Raw genomic sequence first — 27,882 nt, 5'->3', positions numbered from 1 at the left:
ATGATGTCCCTAATCAGTTACAATTATCAAATATATTATTATTCATAAATTTCATAATTAATTTCATTAGTTTTTCGTTATCTTCTTTTCTACTGAAATTGGAAAATATGTATTATGGCATAATAAGTTGTCTAAGAAAACAATCTAAAGTGGGGATAAAACAATTTCAATGGAATTAGGTAAGAAAATATTATTACCTTAATAAAAAGTGTTAGAGATCGAAAGGTTTGTCTATGTCTTTATAGTTACATATAATTATAAGATATTATGTTTTACTTTGAAACATTAAACATTGAAATTATAACGGATTGGTGGTTAAACTCTCACATTTCATTTCAAAGGGCGTGTGTTCAATTCCTATCAACTACACATTGTTAATATTTTAAAATGAGATCATAAACATGTGTGTTATAAGTTTGAGAAGAATTTCATGTAAGCCTGTGGATTGTGACACTATTTGTAGGAACACTAGTTATTAGATCCGGGCTATGCCCCGGGTAAGAAAAATTTCATTTATTTAATATTGTACTTTGATACAATAGTACTAAATACAACTTGGTCTAGTGGTTAAAACTTTAGTTCATAAACTTGAGATCACGGGATCAAAACCTATACTATGAAATTTCTAATTTTTTTATTGTACATGGATTACATGAACTAAAACTCCCTAGGGAAAGCGCCGCGTGGCACTGTTTCTGGTTTACGCACGTCTTTTAATATATTAGTATAGATTTGAAGTTTTAACATATTATAGAGAGTCAACATGCGTACAAAATAAAACACTAAGCTACAAAACAACAAGATTGTGGGCCGTAGGTTGAATTGTAAAATCATTAAAGTATTTCGGACTTAGGAGCCCAAATCCACATTTACAAAGTTGCATAGTTTTCTCTCCAACACTTCTGAACAAGTCTGGCTCATTGAGTGGTAAAAAGCCATGAGGTCAGTGAGTTGCTCCAACGACATTTTATCCATAATTTCTTTTGCCAAATTTTCTTTGTCTTCCTGCACTTTACACTTATCGAAATATGCCAACAGATTTCTCACTGTTGCGCCCACTTCTATTAACCTTGGTTCTTGCTGCTGACTAAACACTGAGTTAGACTGCATCACAATACAACCATATATTAGTATGATTAGCTTTTGATCAGGATATTTTAAATTTTTTCTTCAATAAATGTAGCATACTCTAAACTAAGGTGTACAACATATGCAAAAATGCATACACCTCGAGAAACTATGTCCCAACCTTGAATTTGGATTGATCTTTAGCAAGTGAGAAACTTCTAGCAATAACTTTCCTCTTCTTCTCCAATGCTTGGTCCAACTTAAATGACTTGGATGGTTGCTTTGCATTGTTATTATTAGTCCTTTTTTGGTATCCAATCACGGCCTTCACGAACTCCTATCCAATTATTACGACTATGTCAATCAACGAATATTTGTAGTTGCACAATTAGTAAAATATCTTGTATAATGACTCTGATACCACAATACTTCCTCGGTTTTTTTTTATGAGTGACACAAAAAAAGTGGGGGAATACCAATGAGCTTAAAGAGAAAAAATCGAGACCACTTATTTAACCATCAAATTTGAGTATTGGATATAAATGATTTGAAAGATGTAATAAATGAAAAATATTTTTTTACTACTTTGAGCTACGTGTCACTTATTGCGACATTTCCCTCATGTAACTTATTATTAAAGAGTAAGAGTATGTTCTCTTCGACATAAAACAACTGAACTGAACTCAACTGAATTGAATAGTGTATTAGTGATATGTGAGAGTAAAAGTATTGTTCATAGTTAAACTGAACTGAAAATAAGCTGGGGAAAACAAGCCCTAAATATAAATTGGTTTAGACTCTCACCTGATAAGCACATGGACAACCAGGATAATCAAATTCATCAGAGTCATCTCTTCTCATTCGTTCGGGATGAAACTGAAGTCCCATGATAAACTTTCCCTCCTCTGGATCATATGTTTCTGGGTCATAAAAACCCTCAATCAAACCATCTGGGGAAAATGCCATGGGAACAAAACGTTGGGCTAATCGTTTAACCCCTTGATGGTGGTAGCTATTGACAAGGATCTCTAACTTCTTTTCTTCCGCAATTGTAGATTCCTTAATAAACCACTTATGCAACGGGGTACCTTCCAACACCCTAATTAGATGTCTATGACCATCATAATTTTCGTAGTTAATGTGGGACACTCTTAGCTCTTCACGTACCTTTCTCGCAAGCTCCTTCTCCACATCTTGGTAGAGAGTTCCACCACAAGCTACATTTAGTACCTATTAATATTAAGTAGTAGAATTTTTAGGATAGAACATGTATATATAATATATAATAACACATTACAAGCTATGTCATTATAACTTGATATGATAGCTTGTACAAACAAAGCCATCATGCATGAAGTCAAGGCCCCTTTTTTAAATTCTTGTGGCCCTGTTCTTATAATAACAAAATGAGGCTCATATAAGCATGATTTGGAAAGTCTTGGGAAAGAGCCAAAGAGGTATTAGTAATACTAGGGAGATAAAAGGCGTATTCATTGTGATTGAAAAAATATTAGATTTTTCGAATTTTTCAACATATACTCCCGACAAATTTTTTTATTCACCATACACCCTCGATGTTTTCAAAATTCACCGTATACCCTTCAATTTTTTGATAATTCACCGTGTATCCTTAATGATTAACGACTATAAACTTTTTTGATCATTCCCACCTAATTCTGTTATCAAATCCTAATTAACACTTGTTTGAGTCGTTAGTCGTAATTGAACACTCACAAATGTCCCCTTCTAGTTGTTTTATTTCCTCCATAACTTTCTTGCTTTTCTTTGGCCTTATATGTTGTTTCAATGCTAATTTGTGGTAAATGAGTGAAATAGAGATGAAATAAGGTTTAGTAACAGAATGAAGACTTAATGATTAAAAAAACTGATAATCATTGATTATTTAGGGTACATGGTGAATTATCAAGAAATAATTGAGGGATATATGGTGAATTTTGAAAACATCGAGCGTATATGGTGAATAAAATTTTTTGTCGAGGTATATATGGTGAAAAATCCGTAGATTTTTTTTTCCCAGTTAGGCTTAACCTCAATATTGAGCCTCTATAAAATGTGCCCCTGTGCGGTAAACCTCTATGCACATGCCAAAATCCGGCCCTGTATAAAGTTACCCTTGTCTAGCTATTGTATTACTCTAGATCACTATTTTTACATGTGGGTGTATGTACAAACCTGAGATCCACGGCAAATGCCTAGGAACGGGATATTGCGCTCGAGGCAGATCTCAGTGAGCTTGAGCTCGATCGAGTCCTTTTCCTTGTCGATGGCAGTGTCACTGGCATGTAAACGTAGGATCTCTTCGAGATCTGCAGGCGAAAGTTCGCCTGAGTTCAAGTTGGACTCATAGAGGGATGGATCAATGTCTTCACCTTCACACAACAGGACACCGTGGATGGGCTCAAAGCTCTCTAGAAGTGAATGGATGCCTGTGACTCGAGGCACTATTATGGGTACTGCCCCATACTTCATTACTAAATCTAAGTGGTATTCACCTGAGACACAAGGCCATACAAAGACTCGTTAAAAATGGGTACTCCTTAATCCTTACATGGTCATTATTCATTATGCTAAGTGGAAGAACAAAAAAGCATGATTTTATATGATAATATATATCTTCATTTTCTTTAATTCACTTATCATTATAAAACTAATAATGTAAGTGACACATAGATTTCTTAAAAAATGAAAATAAAATTCTCTTTTTACAAATTAATATAGTGGATCATGACTACTAGAGTTAACAAACCCTCACCTAACACAAAATTTAGCAATCCAAACTCGACCTTGTTTGACCTATTTGTCATAATTAGAGGGCGTTTGATATAATCAATGGAAACTGAATGGAAAGGATTTGAATAAGGAGGGAAAATGAAAATAATAATTGTTATCTTTCATAGTTGTTTGATATCCTAGTAGGGTGAAAATAATTGAGAGGTTTATGTCTTTATGATTAAGGAAGGAAAGGTAATTTATTTCCACTAGTTTGATAAGGGTAACAAATTGGAAACAGTATTTTTACTTAACACTTATACCAAACATTTAGAAATGGATTTGAATCAATTTCCAATATTAAATTTTTCTATAACAAACACCCTCTTAATTATAAATCTACGTGTATATTATTACTTTCTGATATATGTTGAGTATAGCTCAAAGCCAAATTGACCTGATAACAAATTCGAATTGGACTAAACAAGTGAACAGTAAACCAACTTGTCAGCTCTGGGTACATCGTACAATGTTCATTATACCCTCAGTTCATCAATTGTACTTGTACTATGAATATATGGTACAATCAAATAAGCAAAAATGCAAATTTTGGATGAACCATAGAATAACCTTGAATGTAGCATATTCAAAGTACATTCGAGAATGATAATTTGAACCTTTAGGAGTACTACTTTATCCATCCCAAAATATAGTTCCCATTTTCTTTTTTTCACGGTAATTTATGCAAGTAGAATATAAGAGAGATAGTAAAGATTTCTCATTGTGAGTTACATCGTAGTAAAAGTTTGATTGATTAATTAAGCTGTTAAATAAAAGTTTGGGCAGAATTTTGACCCGTGGTTGGGCCTGACCTAATTTTTTTTAGTTCCGACAAGCCAAAAATGAGTTATTAGTTAATTTTTTGGCCCGGCCTGTTTTGGCCCGAAATAGCATGTATTGGGCAAAAAAATTTGACCTGAATTTTGACCATGCCCGACTAATGGGTAAATTTTTTTAAGCGTGACCCGGCCCGGCCTATTGCTACCTTTAAAATAAATGGTAGGATACAGTTTTTTCTAGACAAATAACGAAAAATTGTAAAACTAAATATAGAAATACGAACTATAATTTGGGACACCCAAAATGAAATTGGGAATTATATTTTGGGACGGAAGGAGTATAATATATGGATCACTTGTTTTTCGTGTAAGATGTTCTTTTCATCCAACAAAGTTTGTTGGAAAGTTGAAATTCAAAGGAAGGAGAAGGTCCCCCAGTTATGTATGATAAGTGGTTATATTACTGTTAGATCCTGTACACGTTGGAGAGATTTAGTGATAGAGTATTAAACTATTCTTGAGACTCCAACCATCAGCTTAACCAAAAGCTTAAGCGAATGGTTGGAATCGTAGGAATAGTTTAATACTCTATCATTTAGGATAATCGAATGCAGTATTAAGGGTTTCTTTTTTTCAAATGTTTGACATCATTTCAACTAACATTTCAATGATATCAATTTTGGTTAAAAAAAATATAATAGGCATATACTATATAAAAGGAAAATATTGGAATCTTGTATATTGTACACAAAAATATTTGCCACATTATACTTTATACTATCTTCCTTTTTTAAATATCCTCCAATTTTGATATTTTTCACTATTCACAAATTCAAAAAAAGTATACGACGATAAAAATAGAGTATTAATTAGATGAGACACAGAGTTTAGGAAAGAGAAAAGGAGAAGGGTATACCGACGAAATCGACGAACTTGTTCTTACGAAGGGTGCGACGGGAAACGATGAGAACTCGTGGGAGGATGGCAGGGAGATGTACAGCTGCCATAATATATTAGACGACGAGGTTATGAATTAGTTAACGTACAGCTTAATTAATGAATCAAACTTTTACTAATTATAAGAATTGAGAGGTAGTGGTATTGATTAATGAATGTTAATGAAGTGAGAAATGGTGGTTGTGTATTTATAACAGTGAAATCACTAGAACCTCAAGGAAGAAAAAAAAGGAAGAGGTGAAGGTGGTAGTTGCACTTCACTGTTGCGCTAGAAAGTGAGATGCGAAGAAATGTGAAAAACATCTAAGAGCATCACGGCCTTATTCGCCGCGTATGCACACCCGTTTATTTTTCCTCAAAAAGTATAAGGGTCTGTTCTCTTCGGCATAAAACAGCTAAACTGAACTGAACTGAACTGAATTGAACTAAATTGAACTGAACTGAACTGAATTGATCTGAACTGAACTGATCTGAACTGAACTGAACTGAACTGAAATGAATAGTGATATGTGAGAGTAAAAGTATTGTCAAGAGCTGAGCTGAACTGAACTGGTCTGAACTGAACTGAACTGAACTGATCTGATCTGAACTGAATTGAACTGAACTGAAAATAAGCTGGGGAGAACAGGCCCTAATTATTTAAAATTCTTAAAATTCTTAAAAACTAAACTACACACCACGTTATTAGTTGATGGTGCGACGTGAGTTACTAATAGCAGTATACCGTGTATATGTATATAAAAAGGTTGCAAATAATGAGGATCGTCGGATACCATGGTTATTATTCCCTCCGTCAAATAATATAATGTTTGTTTCTTTTTTTACACGGTCTCCAAGATGTAACTATGATCTTTAATATCTTCAGTTCCGTATTAATAAAAAAATATAAAAAGTTGATATTATGAAACTAGACATTGAGACGAATCTAACAAGATCCGGCATGAATATGTTTTTTTATATATATACAAATGAGAATATTCGGTCAAAGATTTTAAAGTTTGACCCACCAAAAATGAAGTAGGCACTATATTATGGCACAGAGGGAGTATTATTATGGATTTTGCTAACGGACTCCCCGTGACGTGGGATAAGCACTATTTATATTTCCAGAAGTGGTATAAATTTTGAAATGAATTCCAAAATCACTCGTCAATCGATATAATTAATGTTTAGATTCATTTAATATTTTCAGTTTTAATTATCTTATCTAACGTCCCAAAAATACTTGTTAGCTTTTGCCTAGATATAAAATAATGGTAAAAAAATATGCACTAGAAATGGTGAGTAACTTTCATGGAACAAAAGGAGTAAAAGATTTGAGTTGACAAGTGTATTATTTAAGATTTTGCTTAGTTTAAGATGAAGGTGGCAACAAGTTCGTACATTATGTCAAATAAAAACATGCATGGAACATGGGAAAGTGTTTATCCAAGGGAGGGAATTTCTAGGACGGGTCAAAGCTGAGTGTGTGCTGATCTAGACCAGGTACTAGATAGACGAGTACTTAGTGTTAACATCTCCGATTACCATCTAACGTGTAATGTTGTATTAAGCTCAATCTTTAAACTTTGAGCGGCCTTAATTTATTTAATTGCTAGTGTGGATTGTGGAGTATATATATATTGTTGAACCATAAGGTATCCACTGTCGATAACAATGATTAATTATCTCGTTCTGAGTGCTCCACTTAAGGGTAAATGACTGGTCAAGAATCTCTTTCCATTCCCAAAGATTAAAGATCGAACCCCCGACCAATTGGTGAAGGAACAGGTGGCAACTACTATGACAAGACCACTTGGTTGTGGAGTATATATTATACGAGAGAGTATAATTTTTGATAGCTCTACCTATGATATATTGATATATTTATATATCTTACTTGTTTGCCTTTATAATTCTGTAAGCTTGTCTCTCTTGAAAAAGAATATGTTATTAATAAATGTATCTTCTAGCTAATCACATGTAATGTCACAACATGCATACAATATATATTGTAGATAAATGTATGCATCACTGGTCTACATCATACTATAGTGTAATTATAATTAGGTGGAAGAAATATGTACATTTATTTATAACATGGTATTTGTCGTCCTCTTGCTAATTAAGTCAAATTAATATAAACATGGATCATGAATAAGGGTTGCTCTCATAAAAGCTAAAAAAATTCTAAGCTTAAATTAATTTTGGTTATTTATTTCTTGAGTAGTCTTGCCATCATAATGAATTAGATCATTTTCATTATCCACCAACTCGTTCTTACTCACATGAAGTAGGGGTGTAAGTTCGGTTTTTGGTTTGGTTTTAGGTCAAAACCAAACCAAACCGAAATAAATTCGGTTTTGAAATTTCCAAACCAAATCCAAACCGAAATTCGACTCAATCCAAACCAAACCAAACCAAAATATGAAACCAAAAACCAAACCAAACCAAACCAAACCGGATTTTTTTTATCTTTCAAAATCTAAACCAAAACAAACCAATTTTTTTTCATATTCCAAAATCCAAACCAAACCGAAATGAAATTAAATCAAACCAAGATAAAAACCAAACCGAATTTAAACCAAACTTTCTGATAATTTGTATTTTAAGTGACAATATTTTTGTATTTTCGTAATTGATATTAAAAAAAAAGAAACACAAAAAAATAATAGACAACATTCGTATGTTAAGTGACAATAATTCGGTTTTTTCGGTTTTCCAAAACCAAAACCAATCCAAACCGAAAAACCGAAAAAATAATTTTTTTGAATCCAAACCAAATCGAATTTCCAAAAAAACCAAACCAAATTACTAATTCGGTTTGGTTTGGTTTGGTTTTCGGTTTTTAACCAAATAACTTACACCCCTAACATAAAGTATTGAAATACTTGCTTTCTTTTTAATTTTTTAAAATATTAACATGAATAAAGCGAGGTCGATACAAAATTGAACTAAGTCCAACTCAATTTTTTTTAAATAATATAAAGTGAAACTTTTTGGAACTATAAACATAGTTATTAAATCGTTAGCACTGTATAAAAACATTCTTCCTAGAGTAGCTAATTGTTAATACGAATATCATAAACTCTGTTAGAGTCATTTCTGTACATTTAATGTACTCTATAGATACATGAATACATAGAGTTGAACAAGTCCCAAGCAAATATTTGGAATAGAAATTGAACCCTAGACTTCGTTAGAGAAGATGAGAAAACTCACCATTTGATGAACCAACGACAATTTCTACTCAAAAATAAATTAATTCCTTTGTTTAATATATGTCTCAACATTACGTTTATATATATTATAGAGCTTCATCACATATTCACATACGTCACTATGAAATTATACTATTATAGAAATTGATAATTAGACCAATATCTTGTTACGTTATCACTATGGGATAATCTCCAACGTCTAACTACTAGTCTACTAGGTGTTCAAATGAGAAATTTTTGCAACTTTTCTTTATTTGCATCGACGGCCACATTATACATGCATGGTCAAACTAGTTGCTTCGAAATTGAATTTTGACATATTTGTCTATTTGCATCTTATTTGAATGAGCTCAAATGAACTAATGAATTTATTGAGAGTATCGCACTCTAATTAAAGGATAGGTGACTTGTTATGACTTATTTGCCTAAAGGGCCTCTGATCCTCTATAACAAAAGTAAAAGGTTGATCATGCTTTCATTAGAAATATACTATGCAGGAGTATCAATTAATTTTTTTTAAATTGGTAAGATGAATTGCCTTATTGGACCGGATTTTCGAATAGAGGGCTAGATACTTTGATAGTAGGGGAAATCCCTATCCTTAAAATGCACCCCTAACCTTGAGATTGGAAGGCACAATCCCAACCACGAAGTATGTACTATCAAGTATATAGTTCCATATACAATTATACCTTCATGTATATATTTGTTTTCTGGATATATGTACACCTTTGCAAAGTTTGGTAAGCCACATAGAAAAAGAACATGTAAGTAGCAAATAAGTACATGCACCCAAGTGCATGTAGAGCATGGTGCAAACTTTTCTAAACTACGTCTTTTTATCATTTTTAGAGTCTATAATTTTAAAAAATTGTTGTTATTTGCTTCCTTAAATTTTGCAACTAAAGATTCCTTTTTCAAATTTAAATTTAAAAGGTATATGTTTTTTTTTTTTGATAATTTTGGTTATATTATAAATTCAGCTGCATAACTCAAATGAGAGTTAGCAGGGCCCAGCTTACAAAAAGGTATATGTTCTTTTACCTTAAGTGTAGATGCTCATTTAATATATGTTTTTTTCACTATAACGTTTGTTCTTTTATAAATATAAATTTACACGTTCTTTAATTTTAAATTGTGTGTTCTTCTTTAAAAGTAGAAAAGTTGTTGAAAAAAGTTTGTGTTCTTTTATATAAATGGTATGTGCTTTTTGCGTGCACAATGAGCATTATGCACCCTATTGCATAATCCACGCTTTGCATGTAAGTGGGTTGTAAGAGTGAGAGATACTAAATAGTTAGAACATCTCTCCCGGTACAAAAAAATTTTGTATCGATTTGCATCCTTATCAAATTGACATTCGGTTTACTTTCTCCCAACTTATCAAGTTTCTCTTTATCCCACAATAAAAGTTAAAGGGTGGGTTGTAGCCTGTATGCAATGAAATGGAAAAAAAATAATTAAGCAAAGGCATGGATCCGGCTCTGTCGCAACCCAATGCATGTGGAGCGTCCCTAATCCAATTCATCCAATAAACCTCGAACCTTCTGCTCCATGCATTCATGCAATGTCAGTGATATATATGTTCACCTGCGACGTGTTTGGTTTAAGATTGAATTAGGTTTTCTTTTTCACAAGCCAAAGTATTCCTTGTTGAAAGTTGAAACCATTAAGTACCCACTTGTGAGTGTCCCACATTGGAGAAAGAGGAGAGAATAAACGGCTTTATAAGATGAGGAGTTACTCCTCCTATCACCAATTGGTTTTAGGATGGAACCTCATAGCTTGTAAGTGGGCTAAACTCTCCTCCTCCTTATTGGATTACCCAGGCCCATTTTCATATAATCTGAAAATTAACATTCCTCGAGGCTCGCCCTTGTATATTTACCACTGTGGTACCAAAGCATAGCTCGGATGTATGATAGGACCTCCACACACATTATGATATGGCGTCTTATCCAAGTTCTAGATTCTCACTAGTACTCAATATAAGGGGGAGTTATTCACTTTTATTGGGACCCAGTTGCGGATCCACTTAAGAATAAGTTGGGTCATTTAACCCTACTTGAATTGGTAAAATTGCAAAAATTTCCTTTAAAAATTTCGATTTTTTTTGAAAATTATTCTGAATAATTGACCATTTGATCCCGATAAAATTTAATAATTACGTTTTAACCCCATTAATTTTTTTTATGGATTTGCCACTATTGGGACCGTAAATAGGTTATACTTATATTTGAGATAGATAGATAGGCCAGACCCAAAACTAATGTGTACTGTGTCTAGCATATAATATAGCATCTAGGGTGACAAAAAACAATGTAAGCCGAATCTATGGTTAGCAAAACTATTGTCATCACTTCATGAGTAATACTTAATCACTAGTGAGTCCTTTAGGCATGAACTTCAATAATTGAAATTAACTATTGGTATATGGAAGTGATTGTATGCCGTTCTGGCCCCTTAATTAGGGCTGGCAATGAGTTGAGACAGCTTGCGAGCTACTCGAACTCGGCTCGGTCAAAGCTCGACTTGACAGGTTAACGAGTCGAGTCGGGCAACTCAATACTCGACTCGAGAAACTCGTGAGATACTCGATAAAATTTTATACATATATACTTTTAATTTTTGTAAGAAATTTTAACTTTATATTTTTTCTATAAAAATACTTGTACTTTTCTTTTTAAAAAAAAATGAAAAAAAAGTGTATAGAATGACCAAAAAGCAAAGCAAAGAATTTCTTCTATAAAAAATAGAACTATATCAAATGACCAAAAAGCTTGAAACGAGTTCGAGTTAGAGCTCGAGTTCGAGCTTGACAATTTGAAACTCGCGAGTTTTCGAGTCGAGTTTGAGTATGAGTTTTCGAGTTCGAGTCGAGTTTAGTCAAACTCGAGCTCGACTCACATCATTGCCAGCCCTACCCTTAACCATATTGTATCATCACTTTATTTTCAAATTTTATTATTAGTAGCAAATATTATTTGAAAAGTTTACAGATCACAAGCAATTATTAGCTCTTCCACTAATAAGATTTATAAATAATGCCAATAGTATGTCTTAGTTATGCAAGCTCAATATTCCAACACGATTTAAGTCCGGAAAATACGTTGTGGGTTTCGTGAGTGTTCGAGGAAAATTTGTAGACGAATAGAAAAGTTTGTGTTTCCCCGCAGGATAAAAACCCTTGCCCGCAAAATAACAACCTGCGCCCGCGAGGTGGAACTTCTGCGCCCGCGAGATGTCTAGATTTCCTTTCTCTTTTTGTCTTATTTTTTCTAAGTCTTGTTATATTAGGATTATTTAGAGATTATTTATTTTCTAATGGATAGATAATTGTATTAGGAAGATTAATAATTAGTTTCTTAACTCTAGTTAGATTAGATCTTGTTAGACGTCAATTCTAGCTACTAGGGATAGGATTTCATCCTCTATATAAAGGGAGATTGAGATCCTTATTTTGGATGCTCGTCAAATGCAGGGAGAGATTACAAATACTTGTAGGTTTCTACTTAAGGTTCTTGGAAAGATGGTAATTCACAGGATTTGTGAGTTCGGGATTTTGCTAATATCCGTTGAAGGATAAATGAACTCCGAAAAGTTGACAATTTGGCATGAAATCATAATATGGTGTTAAGTTGCCAACGGAAGTATTTTAATTGGTCCTTTCCTCCAAAAAAAAAATTTAAGTGGTGTTTCTCCACAAAACTCCTATTTCAAAGTTAATTATATGGTAGCATTTTGAACACAAATCTCGAACAAATTTTTTTGTGGTTTTTTTATCAACATAATTTAGTAATTTACATTAAAAAAAAATTGAGTTTTATAATACAATAACAGCATTAGAAACGAAGAGCGGTTGAGATCCTCTTCATTTCTTTTCCGCTATCTAAATCAATGGGAAGGATTGCTTGAAGAGGAGTACTATCAACAATATATATGCATTAATAGTAAATTATCAAATGAGCTAACATAATAATACAGAAATTACAAACTCAAATTTAATTACTTCCTCCGCTATAAATTAAATGAAACACTTCTATTTTATATGTGAGATTTTTTTTAAAAGAAGTGTTTCACGTATTTTAAAACGGATGATATATTAGATTGATTATCTCTTTTTGTCCTCGCCATCCAAACGTAGAAGGTTAGGAAATAAAGCGGCCCAGAGAGAAGATTAAAATGCCCAAATACTTTAATGGCCCAATTCAATATTAGCAATACGTTTTCTGTCCAACACTTCGGAACAAATTTGACCCATGGTTTGGTAGAAGGAAACGAGGTTATTGAGTTGCTCTACTGACATTTTTCCAAACATTTTTCTTGCCATAATTCCTTTCTCATTGTTCTCCCAACCTTCTTTCAACCTTGTTTCTTGATGCTGCCTCAACACAGTATTAGACTGCAAAAAAATCTAAAGCATAATTATCACAAAGAAATCTTATAGTGTTGTATATAATCGAATGTAGACATGTAGTATAATGATGGGAAAATTGGGTATGGTATAACTAGATCGACACCTACAACGTTGCATTTGGGACTTATGGCCCGTTTGATAGTTGTTAATAAGTTGCGATAATGAAAATGAATTTTACGCGTAATTTTATTAGGTAAGTACCCTTAAAATCTCAATGGAAAGACTTTTTTTTTCTCCATGGGCAAGCAATCTCACCCCTAAACTTGTGTTTTTGTTTCCGAGGGGAAACAATTTTTATAACCACTCATTACCACCTACAAGTAATTTTCTAAACTAGCATTATCATGGGAATGGACAATGATATTCTTCACAAATTAACACACAAATTCATTTCTATTACCACCATGTATAACTAACTACCAAACGAACAGGTAAAAAAAAAAAAGATTCGAACTCGATTTAGCTAATAATACCTCAAGAAAGTCAGCCCCAATATTTAGCTCGGATTCTTCAGATGGTTTAATCTCATTTCTTGTACCATAAAGATCTCTTGCAAGTGAAAAACTTCGAACTAGAACCCTCCTCTTCTTCTCAAATAACGTGTGGTCAATTTTTATTGGTTTAGGCACATTCGTCGTCTTAGCAACCTTCTTGTGGTATGCAATCACAGCTTTGACAAATTCCTGTTCAATTACTAGACTACATCATCTTTGCCTCTTTGGTCCAAACAATTGAATATAAAGTTATTGAAAGATTTATATGTTATACTCCCTTCGTTCTTAAATAAATGAAACTTCTCTTATATGTGAGAGTTTTAGGAGAGAAGTGTTTTATTTATTTCAAAACATGGAAAGTAAACAAGTTTACGATTGGCCGGCTCACCTGCATGGCCAACTCATAAAATTAGGGACCCTATGCTAAAATGAATTATAAAGATTAATTTTTTTGGTGAATAGAAGAGACGGAAGAGTTATAAATAGGGCTTTTTTTTTGGAGAATAGGAGAAGAAGAAAATACCAAATAGAAATTAATTAATATCTTTAAATTTATAATTAGATTTAGGTTTTTTTTTTCTTCAGGCGTACAACTAATAGAATTAGGTCCTTATATTTCGAGGCCTGTGTAGTTGTTCACCCTGCACATGGCCTTAGCCGCCTCTGCTCACCTGATAGGCAAATGGACAACCCGGATAATCAAATTGATCAGAGTCAGGTTGCCTCATTCGTTCTGGATGAAACTGGAGTCCCATGATGAACTTTCCTTCTTCTGGGTTGTAGTTGTTGGGATCATAAAATCCTTCAATGAGCCCATCTGGTGCAAACGCCATAGGAACGAAGCGTTGGGCTAATTGCTTGACTCCTTGGTGATGGTAGCTATTAACAAGCATCTCCATTTGATCTCCTGCTCCAACCAATGACTCTTTAAACCATCCATGCAGAGGAGTTCCTTCCAAAACTCTAATGGCATGCCTGTGACCATCATAGTTGTCATAGTTCATATGGGCTAGTCTCTTCTCTTCTGGTACTTTTCTTGAGAGCTCTGTCTCTATGTCTTGGTATAAAGCTCCACCACAGGCTACGTTTAGTACCTAATATGGCACACAAAAGAAGATAGATACTTCTATAAGTTGATGATATCTTCACATAATTGTTATAGTTTTCTTCATCCAAAATTGTAACATCTTGTCTTAATTCTGAAGACCTAATTCTATTCGATATTAGATAATCGCAAATTTCTGTATCATAATTCGTAGTGCTATCCTAACAGTGTGTCTGGTAGTTTTTAATAAATTGCGGTAATGGAAATGAATTTTAAGTGTAATTTTGTAAGGGAAGCATCCTTAAAATCTCCATTGGGAGGCATTTTTTCTCCATGGGAAACCAATATCATCCCTAAACTTGTGTTTTTGTCTCCAAGGGGAAGCAATTTCCATTACCACTCATTACCACCTACAAGATGTTATTGGATAGGAATAAAAATTCGAGAAGGAAAGTGGACACTTTAGGATAAATTAGCATTACCATGGGAATGAACAATGATATTCTTCACAAATTTACACATAAATTCATTCTCATTACCACCATTTATAACCAACTATCAAACTGGTCGTAAGTTGCATGGACGACAAGTAGAGACGGGAAACGCATGCAAATTCTAAAAGTGAGGAAACACGGAGAAACATCAAGAAACACGACATCATTTTACAGTTTTAATAGTAGATTTTTACCTGAGATCCACGACATATGCCTAAATAAGGGATGTTACGGTCGAGGCAGAGCTTGGCGAGCCTAAACTCAATGGAGTCCTTTTCCTTGTCAATGGCTGTGTCACTGGCATGAAGCCGACGTACCTCCTCAAGCTCTTCGGGAGAAAGTTCGCCGGAGTTTAAGCCGGAATCGTAGAGGGAAGGATCAATGTCTTCGCCTTCACACAAGAGCACACCATGGATGGGCTCAAAGCTGTCTAGAACCATATGAATGCCACTTACCCGGGGTACTATTATGGGTACTGCCCCATAGTTTACTATCAAGTCCAAGTGGTATTCACCTAATCATCAAAAATCCAAGCTCATGTAATTAATTTAACTCGTTTTTAACTATCCAACTAGTTATTAGACTCAGGCTATACCCCGAGTAAGAAAAAATTTCATTTATTAATATAATACTTTATAATAGTGACACTAAATACAACTTAGCCTAGTGGTTAAGGTTTTAGTATATGTCCTTGATGTCTCGGGATCAAATCTTATACTATGTAATTTCTAGATTTTTTTATTCTACATGGATTACATGAACTAAAACTCCCTAGGGTGAGCGCCACGTGATACAGTTTCTTGTTTATGCACGTCTTTTAATATATTTGTATAGATTTTTTCAAAACGGTAACAATCATTTCGAATTCCCAAATCAACAATACGATCAAGAATTTATAACGACTATACAAGATTAAGGTAATTACTCTTTTATCAAATTAAATTAATGTCACCTAATGACTAATATTGTCCATGAGTCCAACTCTCACAAGCCGTGTGAACGACACTAGCCTAGCTTGGTAGTGCCATGCCACGGGACGTGCCACCCCAAGGGTAGGTGTGTACGTAATAACTATGTAACATTAGTAAAAGTTGTACGCGGTACATATAAAAATCAAAATGTTGCAACCATCTAAAAATGAAGGAGGTATTTTTCATATCTCCGATCCGTCTAAAGTAAAGAGCGAGTCAAGGAGCGAGAAGTACCTACGAAATCCACGAACTTGTTCTTGCGAACGGTGCGTCGAGAAACGATGAGAACACGAGGGAGAATGACAGAGAGATCTTCACCTGCCATGAATTGATGTATATTACTAGGAACTAAAACGATTGTTAAATTTTATAGATTGAGAAGAGTTGCAAATGTAATGAATGTTGTGGGTCTTCGTAAGTAATGGAAGTTATGGCTATTTATAAACGAGAAAAGGTTAGTATGGAGTAAGCTCGCTCACTGTTGCAAGAAAGTAAGATGAATGCAATGCAAATCAAAACTTATCCGCTACCGTAATATTTATTGACTTTATTTCGCAATACTATCTGAAATGTAGCTAGAACTAATAAAATAGTTGAAACTGATAAGGTATATTTTGAACTAATAAGTACGTGACTACGTATGTAGCTGTGTGCCTGTGTAGGTTCTAATATGCATGATGCATGTAAATTGTTTCTTTATTCTTTCTTGTATTAATAAATTGTCTTCACTTGCATGCTTAGTGAAGATAACATTTAATTAAGTTTTCCGGTAAAGAGAACATATACTGATTGGGGTGCTTTCATATTGAGAACTTGACGCGTATGTTTGGTTTACTTGCATAATTGCATAATTATAATTATTTTTTTGGTTAAGGATAAAATCTTAAAATATATTATCGTGCTTAGTGCTTACCGTTAGTTTAATTTTGTTAAACAACGCATCATCTAATTATCGCTAACTCTAGCGTGAAAGTATTATAATACTCTCGAGCTCAATGCATGTGAAGGGTTTAAAATGTACTACTAATAGTCTAATGTAATGTTGTGAAAAGTGTAAGATATACTACTAATACTAGCTAATAAATGAAGTTCTATTTAACAAAAAAAGAAAAAATGTCTAAAAATACAGTCGCGTGTATATTTATACATATATCGAGCATCAATTAGTTGGTGATAACCTAATAGTATTGATATCATCTTTGATAATAAAGGTCTTTGATTGATTCTCATCACCCATTAGAAGAGGGATCCTCGACCCATTTATTCCCCCCTCTTTATGATGGACTCGACTTACCTATCTAAATAAAGCTTAATAATACATATTTAGGTTTATACTCCATCTAGCTAGTTTGATTTTCACGTTTATTTTTACCTTAATTCTTCATCAAATTAAAGTAAAAGAAGGGAATATTCTTTTTGTTAGGTGAAGAGGTTAGAGGGACAAAAATTGTAGTACATTATTGCATAGGTTGGAAAGCTTTCACCAGGGACAATATATTGATGAGTTGATCTTGATGTCCCATTGGCTACCGTTACATATGAAATCTTGTGTATGACTAAAATCCTCAATTCCTCATTGTCGAATTATCGAAGCGGATAGTGATAATGATTCAATTTAAAAATTATCCATTAGCTTTTGTAGCATTAATTTAGACAACGTGACTATAAGAAAATAATTCTATATATAGAAGTCTATGATTGAAGCATCTTGGTTTAAAAAATAATAATATTATTTAGTGAGGAATATAATGACCCTTAGAAATATGATAAGTCAAGCTTTTAATTGAATATTTCACAATGTGATTAGCAAGAGTATCAACAAGATCTAATAATCTTATCCTTTATCCTCCAATTATACTGGAGCTAATTCAATTTGCATTTCAAAAGAAAATCGCATACTTTTAAATTAAAATTAGACAATAGTAAGCCCAATATTAAAAAGAGAATTAACTAATAATGAGTAAGTTAATTTCTTACGATGACTAATTTAATTCATTTAGTGACTAGGATTACTTTTATATTAAAATTAGTCCGTCTTTTTTTAATAATTTTCTCTTTTTATATATCTAGAACCAACAAAGAAAGCGAAAAATTTATTCTCTCCACTAAAACATCGATTTGCTATTTGTTCTAATTAATTAATTCAATTTAGCATTTCAAAAGTGTGAAATAATGAAATACTTTCCATAAAAAATAAAAAGTGTAAAGATTCCAAATATCTCATATAGATCGTGTATGGGGTGGGTTAAGATTGGTATCTATAGTTTTTTTTTTATTCCCTAAGCTCAAAATCAAAAGTCATGTATATGTTGTATGCACGAGTAATTCAGTATATTAACATGTCTTGAAAAAGTAGTCATTTTAATTTTCCTAAAATCTTAGTAATTTACTTTATGAAGTTACTTGTATAGTACATTCTTATTTAAATAAATTAATTACGGGGAAGTGGGAATGGGAAATAATCAATATAGCCAATTATATTCAGTGATTCTCCTTTGAAAAAAGGGTGTCCTAACTTTTATTATATAACAAAGAAAAAAAAATTATATTCAGTGATGAAGTGGCTAAACATTTCCAAATGGGCTAACCATTTCAAATGCTAAATTTTTGGTGTTCATGGGCCCAGCCATGGCTACAGGATAAATAATTAGCCCAAGATCATAATAGTTAAACTTCCAACCCAACTCCATTCCTAAATACCAGTACTATAAAAACAGGTTGAAAATTTTGCAAAACTGTACGTACAAGTTTCTATTTTAAGATCTAAGCCATCCATAACAAGTGATCCAGAGCTGATGGTTACAACTTACATAGTTGTACTAATTAACCATTTAGGTACTTATCTAGTTGTTAGTGATGATGTATTAGATCATTTACGTATGTAAATTTGAAGTTTTAAATCAAACATTTGAGAAAAGTGGAAAAAAAGAGTTATAGACATTATTGGATTGTGCTCAAGAAATAAATAATATAGGAGTATATACTTAGGGTCTATTCTCCCCAGCTTATTTTCAGTTCAGTTCAGTTCAATTCAGTTCAATTTAATTCAATTCAGTTCAGTTCAGATCAGTTCAGTTCAGTTCAAATCATCTCTTGACAATACTTTTACTCTCACATATCACTATTTCATTTCAGTTCAGTTCAGTGTAATTCAGTTCAGTTCAGATCCGTTCAGATCAGTTCAGTTCAGTTCAGATCAGCTGTTTTATGCCGAAGAGAACAAGCCCTAATTCCTTTTAGATTTTCTACATAAGAAATTATAGTATGAATTACTCATCAATATAACCCTTGTCTTTAAGAGATTAGTACGTATATACAAACATATAATTACTTACAAAGGATATAATACAATATTGTTTTTTTTAATAAAAAATAGGCTAATAATGTGTAAGAACATAACTGATGCGATTAAATAGTGTAATATTGTTAATTTCGTAGGTTATAAAAATTTGAAGAGTTTTTTTATTAATATTTTTTTTTGATGCAAAAGAGGGAAGAACCCGACACTTACAGAGTTTTTTATTAATATAATAATATTGAAAGGTAAGATACACTATAATTAACATTAGCTTAATGAGTATTAATATAGTATATATTTACATTTAATTATTTTATATATAGAAATATTATCTTGTACCTTTAAATAAATTTTATCCACTATTCTTTAAAGTTAATCGAAATTGGAATCTTTTGAAATTGATATGAGATGGTTAAGACCAATAGTGACCATTTATCCTATTATTTATTGTATATTTTTTATGCATAACTTGAAATTAACTCAAAAAAATACTTAAAAACATTTTTTATTCATCATAAAATTAAGTAAAGCAAAATACATCATATGGTCACGATACATACGAGTCATAACAATATTCTTTATATGATAGGCATCACATAACCCACAACTGATTCATAGATTAATACTAGAAGACTAATATAATTAGTTATCTTAAAATGTTTGCTGATAATTTAGCATGAAAATTTGACTTTACAAGCCGAAACAACGCGCCTAGCACTAGGAGAGTTAGCATAACCCTGGTACTTAGCCTTGTACTGGCAAAGACATGGTTGTTGTTCGTTCAGTTTAGTGCAGCATTCCTTGGATGGTGCTACTTTGTTGGACAAAAACGCCGCCGCGCACGGCATCAACTGGCTAATATCACAAGTTGCCGTGGACTCTGCCAGCAGTGCCGCCGCGACGACTACCGTGATCAGAGCAAGTGCATATACCTTGTTGGCCATTGAGTTTTGAGTTATAACAAGATTGAGGAGAACAACAAACAATATATATGTGGCTGTGACTTGTGAGTTGTGACAGTGTGAGTGTGGGAGTGGAGTACTAAGGGGAAATAAGATGTCCAATTTATAGAGAAAAAAGCTAAGTTTAAAGTGAGTAAAAAGAGATTAGCAACATGATTAGGGTCGCTTGGATTGTTGTTTTTCGAGGTGGGAAATGTGTAGGTAATTATAACATATTCACGTGAAGTAATAGTGTAGTAATAGTATGTGTTCCTGTTAAATCGTTTCTTTCGGTGCATTTTGCTAGTAGAATTTCTGTCCCTTCTGATTATATTAATATTCCCTCTGTTCTAAATAGAAAATTCATTTCTTTATATAAATATTAAGTAGAAATTATAAGTAAAATTGTAATTGTATTAAATCAAATTTAAAATTAAAATTGGTAAACTAAATTTACTTCTATTCACATCATCTCAATATAGCATGTCCGTTACTAATAATGTTTCCCCTTACAGAATTTCCATGTACCGAGTACTGACTGACTCTTATCATTTTTTGCTCTATGTAACTGTGAATCAATTTGAACTCTATCAGCCGGTTTGGCGTTTGGAGTCGGCTATAAATAGTGGTAATAGAAGTGGACTCGTATATAAATTTTGTTAAAAACATCAATATTCATTCCTAAGGTAACGCTAATTTATCGTGAAGTGTATATTTCTCTTTAAGTTTTCATTATCATCCAATACCACCTTGTAAATGGTAATAAGTGATAATGAAAATTACTTCCCCTTGAGAAAAAATACATGCTAAGGGTTGAAATTGCTTCCCCATGGACAAAAAAGCACAAACTTAGGATTAAAATTGTCTCCTCATAGAGATTTTAAGAGTACTTCATTTGTAATATTACACTAAAAATTCATTCTCACTACCACATTTATTAACGACTACCAAAGGATCAAGTTAAAAGAAAGAAATAAATCAAAAGTTGAATTATCAAACCATGGAAATCTCATGTGCCAGACTATTATTATGAGATTGAAACCCTTCTTGCAGTATCATGCCATTTATTGTCCTTTTTCCCTCCTTTGCACTCTCCCTTTCTTCTTTTTCAGAATCCTTGTAAACACACCACGAGTTAAACACTAATCCGTGGCTTGCACAGACCTGCATACTCCTGAGAAATGCACATCAGCACATCATCCATTCATCTTGACGGAAAAATGGGAGTATCGGCGATCAGTAATGACAAAATTAGAAGAGATGCATCATCATCTTTAAAGATCATAAAGGATCTTCCCTTTTCCTCCTCGAGTTGATAATAACATGAAATTTAACATTCAAAGCAACATTCCACTGAGAGACAAAATATATAAATCATTCAGAAGGTTTTCTCTTCTTCCCAAGAACAGAAGGTATTTCAAATCGCGAGCCTCCCATTCTCCACTTCTTGAAAGATGTCATTGAGGACTGCGCTGCTTCACACACTGTGCAAACATCAAGAAATAAACTCCCTACACAAATGATTCCTCAGGGTGGTGCAAATTGTATCTAGAGATAAAGAAAAGAAACACTTACAGCGAGTTTCTTCTTTAGTAAGCAGAGTTAAGGGCTTTGTTGAAGCAATTAAAGTTGCAGTATGGGCTTTGCTGAGCACTTCCTTATACCTGTTCTTAAATGCATACAAGAGGAAGGACCCAATCGTTCTATCACCAGCCCTATTTATTGTCAGGAACCAAAATTAGTAGGAATTCTCCTAAAATGTGGATATGAACTGAAGAAAGTAGTATGAACAAAAAAAATTTGGGGACAATACAATCAACCCAAAAGAGAGAGAATGGCTTAGGCCAAGATAAAAGCAAAAAGATGGGTAATGGCAACACAACTTCTCCATCATAAGCATCGATCTGTAAAAGATAAACGCCCCTTAGGCAAATATACTTCGAGAATTTCTTCTGTCTTCTTAAAAAGCAATGATAATTATAATTGATAGCTAATTTCGCTGATTTTATTACTATTAGTTGATTTTATCAGCTTATTTGATTGGCGAATTGCATTTGCTAGTTGCACAAAGATGTTTAAATTTCAAGTTTAGTAGCTACTTGAAGTCAAAATGACATATAAGGATATTGACATCATATATTGTGGTGTATTTATCTTCTATAAACTTGCCAGGTTTTATAGAAGTCCAAAAAAAATTCTCTCTTTTGCAAGAGCTCTTCCGAACAGCTAATTATCTAACACAAGTTACAGAAGTTTAACATAATCCAATGTCAAATCTAATGCTCTGACTTTTACAAAAGAGCTCTTCACTAAGTAGGGTCAATAGCATGCTAAATGACTACAGCCAACAAGTAATCAGATTAACCTGAATATTTATGGTTTTGTTCAAACCTATACATTAATTATATTTATAACTTCAAGGAAACAAGTATAGAGAACAAAAACCAAACAGCCAGTATAAATAAAATACTATAACATCTCTACATTCCTGTATGACTCTACGCCACCCAACTCTAATTTCATGGAGCTGTTCAAACTACTGACGTATTTATAAAAGAATACAATCATTTGGGATCTTTACCATTACGTTTCCCAAGACCAAGGGAGCAAAGGAGATCTACTACCTCATATGTAATATGTACCAAACACCTTGACAACACATGCAGGCAAAAAGTTATGTGTTTACCCGAGATATGGTCGGGGATTTGCATACTTTAAACCATGAAACAACAATCAACATCATTCTCTTCAAGTTGCAAAAAATACATAACAGGGTAGCTAAGTAAACCCATGCAGATGCGGAATCTTGATAAAAGAAAGAAACCAAAGTCACATACAGATGCAAACCAGAGGATAGATGGAAAGCTTACGTAGGTGCTATCTTGCAGCCTAGTTCATAGAAATATTGACATCGATTTCGAAGATCAACAGATCCAGGATCAGCCTGTATTTCTTTCCTTGTCCTGGGTTAAGAAAGAAACAGGTAGCGAGATTTTAGTTTAGACGATTATTGCATGCCCTACAGTCTACAGGAAGTCATGAAAGGATCTATAACCAAAGCACTAGTTCACTAAATAACACAATATGTCTAGTTCAACAAGGTACAATGGACCAATTATTTACTCAACAAAGCAATAATGCAAAATTCATTTACATTTGATTGAAGCAAGATGGAATGCTCATAACGACTGCTTGTCTTGTATTCAACTCGTTAGCAAGCCAGAAAGGCAACTCCACTTTTGCTCCCTGTTCAATCTAGAGTTACCCAGGAAAATCGGTCAGGAAAACTGTTTTTCAATATTTGATTCCAGTTTTATTCCTTCAGAACACTTACATTGTTTGTTTCAGAACTGGGATCTAGGAGGCCTACTCCAGTTGCTGCCTTCTGGAACACCACCGGGATAAGCTTCAAGAAAATTAAAGGAAAATCAATAGGACCTTTACGCGTTTAATCACATGGGAAATCCAGACAATAAGACAGGAGAATCTAGTAGTTACCTCCTCCTCTGCAAGGATATCATCGATGTCATAATAATTTGCCATAAACAAGCTCTTCTCAAGTTCTGCTTGTTTGTAAAAATGTGTAAGCAAGGATGTAGTGTATTTGATTGCAGTCCCAACTCCCAATATCCCTCAAAAGTCAAAAGGCTCCTGTAAGAGAGCATTTTTGTGAAAATCACCAACTTAAGACTAGTTAAGTAGAACTCAACCATCCAAAAATTTATATCTCATGCACTTGAGTGATGTGAACAGGTACATGTCAAAGTGCACAAGTTGAGGGTTTGCCTAAGCTTGGGGTCGTAGTCACATTAGTCATTAGGAGCATTCTTAATTGAATCGATCACAAAATCATACACATATGGAATATTTCCAAAACATTCATGCATGTAAATCAAAATAACAAACAAGCACACTCCATTACAAAACCACACTCAAATCATAAGGTTACTACCAACACTTCACAAGAAAACATAACTTTCAACTCCACAATACTTGCAACACCAAATTCACAATTCCCCAAAATATCAATCAACACTAGCACACTGTGATCAACGAGATATCAGTTGATTTAACCAATTAAGTAAAATTAACTACTTCATTAACATATTAATCCAAAAATTGAACCAACTAAATTAAGACAAATACAAGTTCACTAACTTACTCTCATCCACTTACCTCAACTTTCAGAAAAAATTAACAAGAATCACAATCTATAAACAAGTTTAAAGTACAATTAACAATCGCGCAAACAAAGATGGTTTAATTTGGTTCAACTGAAACCAGTGGCGGAGCCAGGATTCTCAAAGTGGGGGGACAAAATCTGACCGTCGAGCATTTGGAAATTTTTTCAAGAAAAAAAACAGTACAACACAAATTGTATCGGGTTGTATTCCCTTAGCCTTGGACTTGTTAGAATTAGGTGAATGTGAATCACTCGACATTTTCTATTAAATTGATAAACATTAATCAATTACATATCAAAGTAATCAAACCAAAACTATTCAATATTTCAATTATAAATCAACTCATGTAGTCATATTTACAATTTCCTAATTAGAAATTCAAAATTGCAAACTAACAGTTTCCTAAATCATGAGTTCATGACCAATTCCAAACCAACAACAAATCAATCAACAACCATAAATCCACAATCACAAATTCACATTTCACAAGTATCACAATTCAGATTTCCACAACCAAACAATATATATATATATATATGTTACCTTTAAAAAAAAACTAAAACTCAGCCACTTAGGGTTTAGAAATTAGAAAAAGCAACTTACTGAATGACTGACGACTGACTGGGCGTCACCGCGTCAGGGTCGGGATTCGGGAGGTCGGCGATTGGCCGTGGGCGGTGGGCATAGCGGCGTCGCTTCGTCTATGACTCCTCCGTTCGTTCGAACTTCGAAGGCAGACGAAGGTTGAGGACTTGAGGTTCGTTCGAAGTTCGTGACTCCGTTCCTCTTCCTCACCGCTCGTCGTCGTCGGCTCCGGCGAATGTGCGGTCGTCGTTCGAGTTTAGGCTTAATGTTTATGCCGTTTCTCACTTTCTGAATTCTGAATAAATTCTGAATTCTTGCTCAAATATGTAAAAAGATGCAAAAATTAACTCTTAAAACTTACAATAAAATTACTCATAAACAAACCTTCAAAAATCTGGAAGATCGAAATTTCTGGTCTCGTCGAAACAATTGAATTTGCTCGAAATCGTTTTCTCTCACTCTTCTAATCTGTAACTCAAATTTGGGGAAGATGATTTGACGCTGAAATTCTGAAATGTGAGTGATAATTCGTCGATATTTCAGAGAAAGAACTGGAATGGATGAATTTGGAGAGAGAGAGAGTTGTAAATTGAAATCGAGGGTTAGGGTTTAAGAAATCTTCTCTTCTTCCTTCTTTAATTTTGGCGCGTCTTTTCATTGTTTCGTTATCCTTCCGTGTTTAATAAAGTTTGAACTTAGTAATTAGAGAATTAATTACTATGATGGAATATAATCATATATGATCATTCCAATTATTGAATAATTTAATTTACGTTAAGCCTATTTGATCTCATGACTTAAAGTCAAGTGTACTAAAATCTTAACCAATAAATCAAGTAATGTTTAGTGTTATAAGTTAAAAGTAAAATATTAGTAAATGAAAATAGTAATGGTCGGGTCCTGATATTAGAAAACAGTTTTCATCTATATAGAGGATGAAAGATAATCATTTTGGATCTTGTTAAAAGCGGTTGACCGTTAACGTTCCGGCAAAGATTTCCATCGACGGGAATTGTCTCAATATGTATTTTCAAAATACCAATTCTTTTTGTAACTGTTAACTAACAATATAAATGGTGAAAATAAAGTATGTCTTAAAAATATGTCTGTAAACTGTATAAAATAATCTAGAGCAAAGAAATTAAAACCTTAAAAATAAGTTTATACTATCTAATATCTACTACAACGAAAACTTTGTCTTCTATCTTTTTCTTTCGAGTTCCGAACCTGAAGTTCTCTTCCAAATTCACCAAAATTTTATTCTTAAAAGGATATAATAGGGACAAATTACTATATGCAATATATATATATATATATATATATATATATATATATATATATTATATATATATATATATATATATATATTATATTATAATATATATATATATATATATATATATATATATATATATATATATATATATATATATATATATATATATATATATATATATATATATATATATATATATATATATATATATATATATAGTTGTCCTAACTCTATCGAAAATGAGAATTTATTTTGTAAAAAAAACATGTGTTGATCAAGATCCATTAGCTGACTTAATGTGCAACTAGTCTTACATGCACGCAATGCGTGCGATAACGTGTGATAACAAATGAAGTAGAAAATAAAACTAATTGGGTTGAATAATTGTCTTTACATTTTATTTTATCAAAAAACTGATATTTTAAATGTCCTAATTTCCCCCCTTTTTTTTTTAAATGAAACAGTTAGTTATCCTCTATTTTTTTTTTCTTTTTTTTCCTTTTTCTATTTTTTGGTGTCCCCCATATGTTGCCTTATAGAATAGAGATTGGTATTATAGAAGGAATACACTTCTTTAACTATTAATAACCTCAATCAATAACTTCTTTCTAGCTAGTGTTGCCAAACTTAGAAGTTATGTTACTATGAACCTTTTGACTACTAGTGAATTGTAAGTAGGGATGTCCTGCTCCAAATCCGTGGATCCATATTAGTTTTATAAGATTCGAATCTTTGAACTTGATCCAACTTATTTGGGTCAGACAAGGATCTAGGGTATGGTGGAGACAAGTATAGGTATGGATCACATTTTTGAGATCCACATCCGACCCGTGGATTCGTTTTAGGTTGTGAAATACATGAATATATGTATAGTTAAGTGATTATATATTTTATAACATTTCAAATAGTCTCGTTAATGTTATTTTGTTGTAAAATAAACTAAGTGATTGATAATTCATTTACAATAATAATAATTTTTAAGGTGTTCTTTTTTTATTCAAGTACAAAAAAATATGTGAATTTGGATCTCACTTTTCTATATCCCGCGAATATGGGTTGGATCGGGTGAGTTCATGGATAAAGCTACTGATATGGATCTAAATCCATTAAGATCCAGTCTAGATCGATCAGGCTCGTTGCCATCCCTACTTATAAGATTTGTGTTTTTAAAACAATTACATCTAATTATTAACTTTGGAAGGTCAACCTTAATATTCATGCATTATTATCATTGGCCAATGTAACCAAGATTTAGGCGATTGCAATAATTAACATTGCATACTCATTTCTTGCCTCATGTTTCTCATAATTACTTATAATTTGAGGATGAAATTATGGATTCTTTTACATAATATTATATAAAATTAACAGGTATTGAGTTCA

General features: G+C 32.9%; 3 protein-coding genes across 4 annotated transcripts; all 3 read right to left on the bottom strand.

The window, feature by feature from the left end:
* Positions 1 to 709: 709 nt before the first annotated feature.
* On the bottom strand, positions 710 to 5,867 carry LOC104906390 (putative glutamine amidotransferase GAT1_2.1). The gene is made up of 5 exons (XM_010695138.4): positions 5,554 to 5,867; positions 3,262 to 3,581; positions 1,873 to 2,298; positions 1,250 to 1,405; positions 710 to 1,104 (listed from the first exon to the last, which is right to left on the bottom strand). The coding sequence occupies exons 1-5, from the start codon at positions 5,642 to 5,644 to the stop codon at positions 850 to 852; spliced, it is 1,248 nt and encodes a 415-aa protein (XP_010693440.2). The 5' UTR covers positions 5,645 to 5,867; the 3' UTR covers positions 710 to 849.
* A 6,998-nt stretch (positions 5,868 to 12,865) lies between these two features.
* Positions 12,866 to 20,457, bottom strand: LOC104883802 (putative glutamine amidotransferase GAT1_2.1). The gene is made up of 6 exons (XM_010668367.4): positions 20,208 to 20,457; positions 16,450 to 16,533; positions 15,439 to 15,758; positions 14,377 to 14,799; positions 13,685 to 13,894; positions 12,866 to 13,196 (listed from the first exon to the last, which is right to left on the bottom strand). The coding sequence occupies exons 1-6, from the start codon at positions 20,455 to 20,457 to the stop codon at positions 12,990 to 12,992; spliced, it is 1,494 nt and encodes a 497-aa protein (XP_010666669.4). The 3' UTR covers positions 12,866 to 12,989.
* An 846-nt stretch (positions 20,458 to 21,303) lies between these two features.
* On the bottom strand, positions 21,304 to 25,900 carry LOC104906404 (DNA replication complex GINS protein PSF3). 2 transcript variants are annotated; one of them, XM_010695155.4, is made up of 8 exons: positions 25,608 to 25,900; positions 25,242 to 25,529; positions 23,953 to 24,105; positions 23,789 to 23,860; positions 23,609 to 23,709; positions 23,325 to 23,417; positions 22,030 to 22,169; positions 21,304 to 21,938 (listed from the first exon to the last, which is right to left on the bottom strand). In XM_010695155.4, the coding sequence occupies exons 3-8, from the start codon at positions 23,995 to 23,997 to the stop codon at positions 21,829 to 21,831; spliced, it is 561 nt and encodes a 186-aa protein (XP_010693457.1). In that variant the 5' UTR covers positions 23,998 to 24,105; positions 25,242 to 25,529; positions 25,608 to 25,900; the 3' UTR covers positions 21,304 to 21,828. The 2 variants fall into 2 exon arrangements, with proteins under 2 accessions (XP_010693457.1, XP_010693450.1); XM_010695148.4 differs by having other exon boundaries at positions 25,242 to 25,518.
* Between the last annotated feature and the right edge of the window lie 1,982 nt (positions 25,901 to 27,882).

The sequence above is a fragment of the Beta vulgaris genome, chromosome 2 (genome assembly GCF_026745355.1).
Source record: "Beta vulgaris subsp. vulgaris cultivar EL10 chromosome 2, EL10.2, whole genome shotgun sequence".
Lineage (NCBI taxonomy): Eukaryota > Viridiplantae > Streptophyta > Magnoliopsida > Caryophyllales > Amaranthaceae > Beta > Beta vulgaris.
This window is presented reverse-complemented; position numbering and strand designations above follow the sequence as displayed.